The sequence below is a fragment of the Bactrocera tryoni genome, chromosome 2, assembly GCF_016617805.1.
Source record: "Bactrocera tryoni isolate S06 chromosome 2, CSIRO_BtryS06_freeze2, whole genome shotgun sequence".
Taxonomy (NCBI): domain Eukaryota; kingdom Metazoa; phylum Arthropoda; class Insecta; order Diptera; family Tephritidae; genus Bactrocera; species Bactrocera tryoni.
Window position 1 is genome coordinate 85,271,492 of NC_052500.1, and position 13,536 is coordinate 85,285,027.

At 33.2% G+C, this 13,536-nt stretch overlaps 1 protein-coding gene and 1 long non-coding RNA gene across 10 annotated transcripts in view; one reads left to right on the forward strand and one right to left on the reverse strand.

The window, feature by feature from the left end:
• LOC120767236 (AF4/FMR2 family member lilli) overlaps positions 1-8,563 on the forward strand; it is a 26,569-nt gene extending 18,006 nt beyond the window's left edge. For 5 of the 6 annotated variants that reach the window (XM_040093070.1, XM_040093071.1, XM_040093076.1 and 2 more), the window contains 7 exons: positions 60-3,497; positions 3,558-3,856; positions 3,925-4,119; positions 4,225-4,311; positions 4,376-4,541; positions 4,605-4,755; positions 4,836-5,125. In XM_040093070.1, the coding sequence (XP_039949004.1) occupies positions 60-3,497; positions 3,558-3,856; positions 3,925-4,119; positions 4,225-4,311; positions 4,376-4,541; positions 4,605-4,755; positions 4,836-5,125 (4,626 nt within the window). Of the gene's footprint in view, positions 1-59; positions 3,498-3,557; positions 3,857-3,924; positions 4,120-4,224; positions 4,312-4,375; positions 4,542-4,604; positions 4,756-4,835 lie in introns of all 6 variants that reach the window. The other variant, XM_040093072.1, reaches the window with a different exon arrangement.
• On the reverse strand, positions 5,872-12,492 carry LOC120767239. 4 transcript variants are annotated; one of them, XR_005704679.1, is made up of 4 exons: positions 12,276-12,492; positions 11,613-11,974; positions 11,151-11,320; positions 5,872-5,958 (listed from the first exon to the last, which is right to left on the reverse strand). It is a non-coding gene; the product is annotated as an uncharacterized LOC120767239 (long non-coding RNA). The 4 variants fall into 4 exon arrangements; XR_005704680.1 differs by lacking the exon at positions 12,276-12,492 and having other exon boundaries at positions 11,613-11,830; positions 11,892-12,060; XR_005704677.1 differs by lacking the exon at positions 12,276-12,492 and having other exon boundaries at positions 11,613-12,060.
• Positions 12,493-13,536: the final 1,044 nt, after the last annotated feature.

Here is a 13,536-nt window from a genome sequence, read left to right on the forward strand (position 1 = left end):
GGAATTACTAACCATACTTTTTGACCATTTTAAGTATATTTTTTTTTTGTTTTTAACAGAAAAAGTTCTCCGCACGCAGTGACGATGATGATGAAGAGAGTACTGGTCTTCGTAATTGCGATACACGTAGCGTGATGTCCAATTCAAGTGGAGCTAAAACACATATTAGTGGAGGTGTGCCTGCGTTTATAAATGAAATAAAAAAAGAAGCTGATGTGCTTTATCCAAGCTCATTGAAAGCTACTTCCTCTGGTACAACACAGGCACATGTTCATGTCTCATCCCAGCAACAACAAACGCAGGTACCTCTGTTAAATGCTGCAGAATTTGTTGCGATACCAACGAGCCAAATAAAACATGAAGTTCCTGGTTTAACAGCAGTAGCAACATCAACTGTTGCCCCAATGTCTTTGGCGGGTGGTACTACCACTGTCACTCCTTACAACACTTCTACCATTAGCGGGAATGGACATAGGCGCACTCCTTCCGCATCACCACATATGCGTAACAGTGTTTCGGCGGGCTCGGTGAAGAGGCGTGTTGGCCAGTTATCAGCGCCATCCAGTGATGGACCTACATCGAACAGTAGTGATGATGAAGATGCCCTGACAACATCTACAAGGTCTACTGTACCAACATTGGGTCCAGGTGGCACGTTAAAAATACCTGGTGTACCAGCAGCTATTACAGCATTACCACCTTCAACGTCACAGCCATTGGCATCAGCGCCCACAGTTCCAAACTCAATAACGGTCTTACCCATCAATCCTCTAACAAAGACAGCACCTTTACGTAAGCGAAAGAAACCTCGGAATTCGGCAACCAGCATTACAACGCAATTGGACTCTAGTGACGAAGAAGATATGACATCAGATTTTAAAAGTGGTGGTGTGACAGTAAGCCCATCTGAGCTGAGAGCAGTAACTGGCCCAGGAGGAAAACTGTACTCGGAACCAACGCCGGTAGTGCCTGCAAAGAAAGGACCAGGCCGGCCACGGAAAACTGCTGGCAGTGGAAGTGGAAAGAAAACCAATGCAACTCCGATTGCTATCGCTTCAAAAGGTCCCAAATTAACAGCTAGCAAAGATGTTAATAGTGGTGCTTTGGTTGCTAAAAAGGCCACAACAAAAAGAAGAGCCTCTCGTCAAAATTCAAATTCGACTGGTATCATCCCGATAAAATTACATTCTCAGACTACACAACCGGCGGCACTAACAAGCGTTCCAATCATTGATACATCTTCGTCCGGTTCAACATCGTATTCAACATCGAAATCCTCTAGTTCGTCTTCTTCGGAAACAGAATGTGAAGATGGGGTTATAAGCGGTTCATCATCCGGTGATGATAATAAAAATAAAGTCGCAGGTGCTACAAAAACAAAACGCAATATATCGGCGCGGCCAACAGCAGCAGCAGTAACCCCAGCGTCAACATGTTCAGTCGCAGCAAACGTATTGCCCGCTTCTACTAGTCGCATTATAGTTCAATTGAATAGACGTAAATCTTCACATGATGATGTCCCGCCAATAGCAATATCGTCAGTAAGCACCGGTGGTTCGGCCAAGATGGCAAATAGTGGTAAGCGAAAGAGGTCAACGTCACATTTCACTCAGGCCGATGAGGAGGCTGATAGTGATGATGAATCATCAGATTCCGGATCTGGTTCGTACGGCAGTTCGGTCAGGAATTATAACGCAGGTGCAACGGCAGGTAATTCCGTAACACATGGTGGCAATACCAGTGGTGGCAGTTCACATCGCTCTCAGAATATGCAATCGCCATATAAAGTGCCCATTTCAGCGGCTCCTGTGTCTAGTTCGACTTCTAGTTCAAGTAGTGTGTCATCGTCATCATCGAGTAGCAGCAGTGGGGATGAACATTTTGATACAGAACCTGGTGCATCCGTTAGTAATCGAGGCAAAAGTAAGCACAGTAAGACTGGTACGAAAGTTACTACTAATATCAGCAGCAGTTCCAATAGTTCGAGACTGCGCCGTGACAAGCCCAAAGCAAGCGATAAGAATAAGAATGTTACGCTTACGCGTATTTTTAATCCAGAAGGCGGTGCCAAAAAGCAAGGTCAGGTGCTGGTCATCGACGAGCAGCAGCAACAAAAGTTGATATCTCCCAATGCCTCTGGATATAGAACTACAGTGTCCGCCAGCTTAACGTTATCTAATAGCCAAGAGAATCTCGTTGCAACCGCCACAGTTGCTAATTCACAATCACCTAGGCTAACTCCCGGTCATATAAAATCACCACGTGCTTTGCCTCAACTGGCAGCAGTTGGGTCGCACCGCACACCGGATCGCAGTAGTCGAAATAGTGCTGAACGGAAAGTGCAACAGCAACGCATTAGAACGCCGTCTTGTACACCTACTCGCACTCCACCTTCAACCCGCACGCCAACACCTACACCGGCATCATTACTGTCAGCCCCAACGGCATCACCTATGAGAACAACAGCAACGTTGTTGCCTAATTTCCCATCCCTTTTATGTAAAGTTGATTTATCTCGACTTAAACGCATTTTACCAGAGTGGCGTACAAATACTTATCGGCTTTCTAATACTACCATATCCCGTTGTGCCCAACACGAAGCAATATTAAATGCTGATTTGCAAGCAACATCGACCATAACTGGTAGCGGAAGTGGCAACAGAACACCTACAACTCCAAACTGTCCGACGGAGCGGGAACTATCGCATTCCAGGGAAAGTTTGGTTGGTATTGGTGTTAGTGGAAGCAAACAAAGACTGAACACAATGCATTCAAATGGCCGCCTGAGCAATCTTTCCACAGATGGTGGTGGTAGCGGTGGTACAACCCCCAAACCACAGCCTCAACTTACACCAAATGGTTACAACTTAATTACGAATGCATCAAATAGTTCACCCTCTACTAAGCAGCTATTAAAACATGAGCAATTAATCAAAAATGAACCAGGCTCTGAATTAGAGAGTGTATCCATCGCGCCACAACCTAAAGCTGACGTTTACTGCAGCGAAACTAAGTTTAAAACAAGCGGCTCAGTGAAACAAGAGCTTCTACTACTTAAGCAGGACTGTAAGCCTGGTTTAACTCCACAAATCGCTTTTGTATCCGCTGATAAGGAAGACGATCGGCCTGATGGGTCACCAACCTCACAGCAAATGCGCGTAAACGATATAACTGAGCCAAAATCGCAACGGCGCAAACGTAGCGCCAGCTCGAGTCCATACAAAGACAAAAAGCGGAAAAAGGATAAAATGGACAAATATTCCAAAGATGGTAAAGATATGAAGGAGGGGAAGGAAAGTGATGCCGGTAGTGGTCCATTATTAACAATACAAGATAAAGAAAAGGACGTTGGGAAATCGATAACTGCTTTGGGAGCTATTGAACGTGAAATAGGAAGTAACGCTATTAGCAGTGGTCATGCTGGTGTAAATGACACATGTAGACGTGCGATTGCTATAATTCCTCCACTTGGAATGAACAACAATGGGCAAATGGAGGTAATATCACTGAATTTTCGCTGTGGAACTTTATTTAATTGATATTTTTTTATTCTTTAGAATGATCATCAAATGGAAAATCGGCAGTTAGCTCCTACCAACCACGATCGATTACTGGCGGTGCGACAAATGCAGCAACAACAGCATCTCACTAATGTTACGGCTTCGAATGGCTCACAAAATCTAGCGAACACCCAAACAGCAAGTAATAATTTAAATACAGTAACGACTGCAGATATTGGTGCTAGTAATATACTAGTGCCACCTGAAAATCTAAACGCTCCATTAGCACCACCACCGCAAGCAATATACCGATCATATTTTGAACGCGATGATGATGGACTCTGTGATGATATTGGGTAAGCTTTATATACATATATATAAAAATATGTGATTGTATTTAATAGATTATTTATATTTGTTTTAGGAAAAATTCGAAATTCCTACAGGAAGCAGTCAAGAGAAAGCACGCGGCCGATAGGGAACAAAATCTATTCAACCAAGTAACTCTGTATTTGGAGGCTGTTATATATTTTATTCTATCTGGAGCGGTACTAGAACTGCATCGTAATTCGGAGGACGCCAGTTGGGTTATGTACAAGGATACACTAAATTTAATTAAGTGAGTAAAGTGTGCGATTTCTAAACATAAACTAAATATAATGTTATAGAGATTTCTCTAGTAATACTATGATATCTTATATATTAATTTTACTTTTTTATTCAGGTTTATTTCATCGAAGATTAAGCATTTGCAAGTTTCATCTACATCTAATGAACTCCATGAACCGCACAACAAAGTTGCTATCTTAAGGTAACAATTATACAATCAATGAGAGTTTTTTTTTAATTTAACCAATTTTACTTGTTTGCTTTAGTTTACGTTGCCAATCTCTAATCTCGTTAAAACTATATAAATTGAAACGAAACTATTGTCGGAATATCATCAACCACTGCGCAGATTTTTTAAAAAGTGGTCGGGTGGAGCATCTTAATGGTAATACACCTTCATCTAACTCGCCATCGAACTCAGTTTGTTCACAGGTAAATCAATTAAAAAGCGAAAATTTGAAAATAATAATAATCTTATTTTACTTTACTTTCCAGGGCTCTGGTTCGAATACACCTCCCGGACGGGGTATGCGGCAAGATATTCAGATCACATTAAATCACCAAAATTTGTACTTCAATTATTTGGCTAATTGTCACGATTTATGGGATCAAGCGGATCGACTTGTACGGCAAGGAAACCATACTGGTAAGTAGTGTTCGTCGTCATTAAAGATATAGGTTTTGTACTAGCTATTTTTAATAATCTTAAATTTCTTATGTTTACAGACTTCTTTATAGCATTGGATCGTGAAAATGGACCTCTTACGCTACACACCTCCATGTATGATTTGTTTCGTTATATACAATCGGGTCTTAAGAAGCTGAAAAGTGCGAATACCACCACCACGACTTCTGCGTCTACTACAACTAATACCAGTGGATGCAGCGATAGTGTGACTATAACCGACAATGCCTCAGTGGCTTATGTTAATACTACTACCACACTTAGTAACACCACACCCACCATCAACAAAAGCGCCAGCGCCATAAGTTCGGTAACATTGCAACCGCAGTAGTAATGAAATTGGTGGTATACGCCTTTATAGATTTACTTGGGTATATGTGCTATTATTTTTCCCATTAAACATCCAAGAAACTTCTTAATCGCCACGGAAAAAGAACGTAGTTGCATTTCTTATTCTCTAACTTAGAATTTAGGCATTAAAAAGGCTTTCGTGCTATATATATACATATGTATGTATATATGTAGATTTGGACGAGTGAGTGGCAGGCACATCCTTGCTTGTTGGTCATGAAGTTCATTAGCAAAACAAAGTGTTACAGTTTATAATAATATTGTTTTTATTATTACATTATTATTGCTATATACAATTAACCCAAAAAAATTTATCATTAATAACGCTTAATTTAAAAAGAAGAAAAAATACCTGTTTTTCCTATTTACATGTAAAGAACTTTTAACATCATAATTCTTAGATTTTTTAAAGTTCTTCATTTTGCAAAGGTGTATATATAGAGGAAATTAATAAAAAATATTAAAGATATCACACGTTTTGTAAATATTTAGCTTGCAATGAAGCAAATGTTATTACAATCATTACTTTATTTCTATTTTAATTATTTTAATTTATTTATACAAGGGGATACAAACCACGGTTAGAAATTTGGCGGAAATTATAATTGTTTATTTTATTGCATGAAATTGTACTCAAATACAAGTTTTGAGGATTTTTTGAATTTCTCATATTACAATAAGAAATATATATAGTTCAATGATATATATTTTTCACATCACACACTTACATATATGTCTTGTTTATAGTTACAACCCTCGGGTAACATGATTTTGGATTTAAAATTATTAACTTTTAAAAAATGGTTGCTGGTCCTTGGGTCGCATGTGATAAATAAAAGAACACATTTATTTAAAGAATATGTTTACAAACAGACTAAAAATAACTTTACAAAATCGATAATTATTGATTTAATAATTTTTGCCAAACTATAGTTAATCTTATTTTATTATAAGAGAATATATTTTGTTTATTTTGCTATCTTTCGAAACACCATATTTTTAAATGACATGTACGCACGATTAAAAATATAAGATGACGATTAGTAAAAATAAATTTAAGTATGTTACCAACGTGCCTATGCGGTCCAGCAATCGAAATATTTATTTAGATTGGAGAAATATAGAAATATATGGAATTAAGAAATAAAATTGCCAAAATAATTTACATGTTCTCATCAAATTTTGCGTTTTATTATTTTTTTAATTCAATGTTGCTACAAGGTCTAGGCTACGAAGTTAGTTTCTATTACAAATTACTCTTCATTTCCGTCACGAATTTCAAAAGAAAAATCCAAAATGTGCAATAGATTTATATACATCTTCATCTTCACATTTTTTTCTTTTAAATTCCATTACTTAAGGGAAACTTTTAAGTATATATATGCATAGTTATGAACATTCATATGCAGATTTGCTAATAAGAGAATTTTGTCAAAGCAATAATGACAGCCGTGAAATAATGTTAGTGAAACCCAAATGAAACGATATGGAAAAAGATATATAAATATTTTGATTATGGAAAAACCTGATGACCTGTTTATTGTTTCGATTCGGATATTTTATGTAAACACTTGCATAAACTTTAATATAAATTAGTTAAATGTTAAAAATCAAAATAGTGAAGAAGTAACGACTCATTCATTTATTACCCATTTTGAGATTTTGTAATCAATATAGAAAATAAAGAAATGTATAATAAGTAAATAAAATTAATCGGGATATAATAAAAAATATAATATATATTGAAAATGATATATTTATAACGTAAAAATAAAAATAAATGAAATGAATACAACCAGAATAACAAAATGAAGTTGAATGAATATATTGGCTAATTGGGGTTGTTGTCAATATAAGTATGGATGCATACGAATGTATTTAAATGCATTTATATAAAATCAAAAGATGTGAATAAGAAGATGTTTTATTATTTTTTGGATAAGTTGTATAAAAATATGCATAATACATGTGTTTTTATACGCGGGTAAATATTAATGTAAAATATAAAAAAAGGGAAAAGTTAAAAATTATATTTTGAAGATACATAAAATGACATATACATATATGTAAGAAAGGTGAAAATAAGAACTTTACGTTTATTGTAGCAAACGCATCGCTAATATAGGGAAACAATTTACGACAAAGCAACAACTCAAAAATATTCTTATACAGCATATGAAATGGTCTATCCAAAGAATTTCGCAATTAAGTAAACGTAATCAAATGATCCTATTCCCATATTAGAATAGGTATTGCTCATTAAAAATTAGTTCCGAACGTAACAGACACAGACCCGGATTTTTATCCGGCCAAATCGGCAGCATTCTACAAATATATATTTGGAAAATGTTTATATCACAACAACAGGAACTGGAATATTAAAAAATAAAGACATGACAGTTATCGCTATTTTGTTTTAATGGGAAATTATTTATGGCTTCTCTTTTTTGAAAGCTGAATACGTATTGTGCAAGACTGAAGCCGAAATCGAGATTGACATGTATACATATTGGCTCAAGTTCTACGAGTATCCGAATATAATGAAAGTTTACAAAAACTGCAATTCAGATACAACATCTGCCAAGCGAAAAGGGTTCAGAACACTAAATCACAAATTTCAAAGAATTCTATTTAAAATTAGAATAGTAAAAAAGGAGGTGTAGATACTAATGAAGTAATCGAAAGGATGTTTGCTCTACTCAAAGAACACTATAAATAATAGGGCTTTATATAAAAATTGGCTATATCTATATAGGTATAGTTAGAATCGAAAATGGAATTGAATAAATATATAATCATGAATTCAATTTGTACTTTTGAATAAAAACTATGCAATGATAATTGAATTTAACAGCAATAAAGTATAACATAGAATATAATAAGTTAAGTATAAAATATTAATTATTAGTAATTAGTAAAAATATGGATAATTGGTAAGATAATTTAAGTGGAAACCGTTAGTTCTTTTTAAGAAATTCATTCTAAACCAATCATTAGCAAGCAAATGTAAGAACAACAATTGATGTTTAACAAACGTAGTTTTCTATAAACAAATAATTTAAGATATTCTAAAGTGAGTAAATACATATTTATATATAGGTATATTAAAAAGTCAGAAGGGAATAGTTGTAGCATTAAAAAACAACGGAAAAATTTGTAGTTACATATGTTAGGAATAATAAAACTTAAAAAAGCACCAAGTTAATTTTCTGCAAAAAATATAAATAGGAGTATTAAAAAAAAATGCCAAGCGTATAATTTGAAAAGTACTCCGTTGTAACATAACAAATTTATAAATAATATTTGTAACGTAGCCTTAGAAATGAGCAACAATATATTTTTTGATAAATGAAAATAAAATTAAAAACTAATATTAAAAAGTAATGATCAAACCTTACACCACATTTTCAGTATAAAACACAAATATTTGGTTTTATTTTTTGAGGTTAAAATATCTTAAAGATGTGGATTAAGAAGTGTAAACTCTGTGAAATAAACCAATCCCAGAATAGCTACAAACCAAAATGAAATTTAATCGATTAATAAGTTGTATATGTATGTAGATATTTGATTTAATTTAATTTACTTACCAAATGTAATTAAAAGTGGAATTAGGTTTGTAACAACCATTAAAAAATTATATATATGTATGCATATTGCAGTAATTAAATACAATGAACAGTAAGTACCAAAATATTACTAAACAAATCTTGTATTTTGTACAAATATAAAATAAATAGCGAGAAACAGTTGAAACAAAAGCAACAACAAAATTACACAACGGCTACAAAAAATATTATTATATACAAATTGTAGAAAATAATTGTATCGTATATTAATTATTAATATTATACTTCTTATAATTACGTACTTATTGTATCTTAATTTTGTAAAGAAAAGGAAATGTAGGAATAAAGTGAAAATAAATGAATAACTGAATACAAAACACATATGACAACAACAACATCAACGTTTGTTTAATGCAGAAGTAGTTATTTTATCAAAAATGAACAATTCAAAAGGAATTACTGAAATTCATAACTTTCAATAAAAATATGACTTTATTCAAATCTTCAAGGTTTTTGATTTTCAAACATATATGTATAAGGTATTTTCACCTAATTGTGGATAGGCAGAACATTTTTATATGGTTATCATTCAAACACCACTATAATAAAATTACCAATATAATGTAGGTAGTGGTAGTGAAACATCCATTTATACATAAGTGCGTTTCAAAAAATTATCTTCTGAAATACGCTGTTTTCCCTAATAGTCATAGTTGGTAACGCAAAATAATCAGAAAGTCAAAAGGCAGTTGGCAACACATAATGAAAAATACGTTATATGTGCAAGGTCGCGTGATTATCCGATAATTTTGCATTTTTACTGGAATCGGGGATAAAGCAAAGGCGCCAAAATTTTATTAAGATATATGGAATATGTAAAATTACTTTAAAACTATTCCGTAAAGTGTTGGAGTTAATAGCTAAATCTCAAAGACTATTGTTTAAAAGACGGCGAGTTGTTCAGTTTATATTACCTAAGTGTTCAAATATTTGAGAATATACAGTTTGATTTGTTATCAAATATAAAGCTGTTGTTAGGATTTTCAGGCTGAGACTAAAATATATAAAAATTTTAAACCCATAACTACTTTTATTGTAATCATCGATGGATTCAGAGTAATCACTTTTGGAAAATTAACGAGTGAGAACTGGATGAACTCGACATAACATTGGTAATGATAAAATGCTTTTTAATTTATAATATCAGCCTCAAGATAAATATATTTACTACACTCAATTACTGTATCGCCATCTTTCGTTTCCTTCTCTACAAATTTAACTAACCTTGATGACGTGAAATAGATGTGAAAAATGTGACCAGTAAGTTGCAAATCCTATAGTCATGAATTTTTATAACACAAACGAAATGTCAACGGTACATTTCCAAGAAAAACAAAAATAAATTACTCAACCACTTCCGGCTGCATCATTGCATTTGCATATCCGTTTACCGGCACCGATAATTGGTGTCTGCGGTGTTTAACCATTATATGTACAAGTCACGCAATCTTGTGCATCGTGTGAAAAATCCTACATTTCTATTTATTTAAACGATGAAAGAAAACTTAACAAATTCACATACTAGTGCTTTTGATGTTTGGAAAATTTGATCATAATTAAGTTATTTGTACTTGCAAGAAAAATGGGGACTACATATGAAAGGAGACAACGGTAAGGTTAGTAGAAATTCGTAAATAAAAATTAAATCACTCAAATCTTTATGCACAAATTCACACGTTCTTGGTTTTTTTTTTAAAGAAATTTATCAATGAAAAACGTCTAAAGATTAATTTAGTAGTGCGATTATGCACATAGTTGAAATAGTTTTAAATGATTTATTAAAACCATATACCACAATATAAGTTTTAGTTTATTCTTGCTAATGCAATAGGAGTGGGCGCATTATGTTGTTTATGGAAGTGGGACCTGCGGTGAGAAGACGATTGCAAAGTTCAATGTTCTTTTGACATAAATGGTGTCAAGTTGAGCCAGGACCAAACAGACAAACCAGCTACGAATGAAAACGAAGCAATACTCTACTCACACGTGCTTGTGGCTACCCACCCTTTAGCTGCTGCATCGACTTATTTTTGTATACATGTGCATACCATATAACATAGGTATTTAGGTATATCCATGTCTATAAGTATTTTTTATAGTATTGCCGGCAGTGCCATCCAAAGTTTTGTAAATTGTTATTAATATTTGTTTCTATTTTCGAACATTACATATTTTACATACATATGTTTATATACTACATGTAAATGAAGCTATCAACATGGTCATAAGTACATGAGCGTTTGTATATTCATATATGTATATATAAATATTCAACTTTTACGTTACGTACTTTAACGTAGTGTATCGCATGCATTGCTCTCGCGAAATACCGTTATATAGAAATATAAGTATATATAGATTTTTGTGTATATATACCTTTAAAACATTTCCAGTTGTTGACAATATTCTCCGGTTTGCGTTGTTGTGAACCTACCACAACAAAATTACTCCTGCGCTTGTACCAGTAAGAGAAAAATGACAATTGCAGTTCCTTATTGTATACGATGTGCATGCAGAAATGCATGTGTTAGTGTGTTGAATCCGTGCTGAAAAGGTATAAAATTGATGGTTTAGTCTAAATAGTATCGTGCATTTTCGCGATAGTTAGGAAAGTGTAAGGTTTTCATCTCTCAATCAACTATATTAATTTTATAGTTACTTAAAAGTAAACATATAGTAATTTATTCTTAATAAACAACTTATAATCTTGTTTTATTCAAGGTATAAATATTTGATTGTACATTTGTTTAAACCGAATACAGAATAGTAGGCCGACTTAGCCCACTGTGTGCTTCTGAGTTGTTTTAGCGATATATATTTTTTGTGTTATATGCATACTCCGTGAATTCCTTTTCATGTGTCCTGTTGCCTTGTTGTTTTCCCACCTCCTACTCTGAGTTTCCTCGTTGATGATGCTTTCATGTTCGGTATATGCATTTTTATCCTGAAAGCAGTAAGCGGTCGCCTTTAATCATTTAGTTCTTGCACTCTCCAACAGCAAGTTGTGTTTCTCTGTACGCGATTTTGGTTCTATGAAATCAAGTAGGATGTGTATTCTTTAAAAAGAAATTAATTAAAAATGAGAAATTATAGTTTGAAAGTATATATAGTAGTTACCATTACAACAACTTGAACATTATGTTTGAATATTAAAGTTTCGAAAATAAATGAAGTTTCAAACGTAGAACACGGAAGGTGTACTAAAAAAAAAATTGTGATTAGAAGCCATATTAATAAATTAAATAAGTGTTTTTTAAAGTTGTGTGACAACTTTTACAATGAATTAAAAAAAGTAATTGAGAGTAATATTTCATTCACGTATTATCGTAGTACTTTAAAAATATGTTTATTTTTAGTGAAATTTCATGCACTAAATGGTTAAATATTAAGGGCGTTTTCTGCACTTTGCAATAATCGCAATTGATTTTCCGCAAAAATTTGAATTTCCCCATTGTAAAATGCATTCGCCAAAACCAAATATACTAATGCATTAATGCTTACATGTATTGATGCGAATGTATACGTTATTAGATGTAAAGTCTGCTCGATAATTTATTTTTATAAATTTGAATATGCACGATTGCGACTGTTTCAACTAAACTCGACATTTCGTCGTACATATTCTAATTCAACTGAAATTTATTGCAATTGCATTCTTTTAAAGAGCAAATTTTTCCCCCAATAAATTGTCGAGCTTCCAGAACTTGCAGCTGATTGTGATTACTATGACCTACCCGTCCATGCCAACTATGCAGATAAAGCACGATTTTAGGCGTTGAAGAAGCCAAGAGAAAAATTCGATCGTTTATATACATACATTAGTGGCAAAATCAACGGAATCCCCAGTGAACAGCTGCTGGTAGCTTATAATTTATGTGTCTTTGCAGTTTCTAACATTGCCGCACCCTAAAAAGTTTAAATCGTTAACATAAGAAAAAGTATTAAGGTACTAGTTATATGATAAGTAGGTTCCGTTTGCAATTTAAATTTTTACCTGGTTTTCATAATCAAGTACACATTTTACTTTAATTCTAATAAATAAAGTTTGGAATAACTATAAGTATATACCGACATACGCATTATGGATGCAATTATTTACGTTTGGGTGGCGGAATGTATAATATGAGATTTCATAATAAATAATATTAATATAATTTCATGAATAAAATCATGTTATTTGAACTAACTGTGATGATAACATATAGTCGCATCTGTTTGTGATATGAATATAAGTGGGTGGGGCTGGTGTAAAAATAAATGTAAACGAATTATTTTGATATATGTATATGTGATTCTGATATGGTATATTGCAATTTCAACATTCGTAGTAATTTCTTTCATGGGAATTGGTTTACAGGATGTAATCGTATAAATAATTTTAACTTGTTATTGTGGTTTTAACCGTATAAAATATTTGTGAATGGTTGCATCAATGGTTGTTTATACATATGTGCGATAATGATAATTTAAAATTGCAATATTTTTATATTTCCATACGTTAGCTAATTCACAATGTTAATTATCTTTTATTGTACGCATTTTTGATTGTTTTTCTTGCTTCGGTCGACATTAACCGGAAAAAATAGGAAGATTATATGTGAAGATATTTATTTGAAAAAAAGTGAATTTGCATTGGTACGATTTAAACCTTACTTTATAAATGAATTGGTAGCTTTTTCACAACTCAACCCAATTTTTTTGATTTTGTTTATTTCATGACAACTTTATATTATTTTCAATTCATACTATTGTGTATATTTGT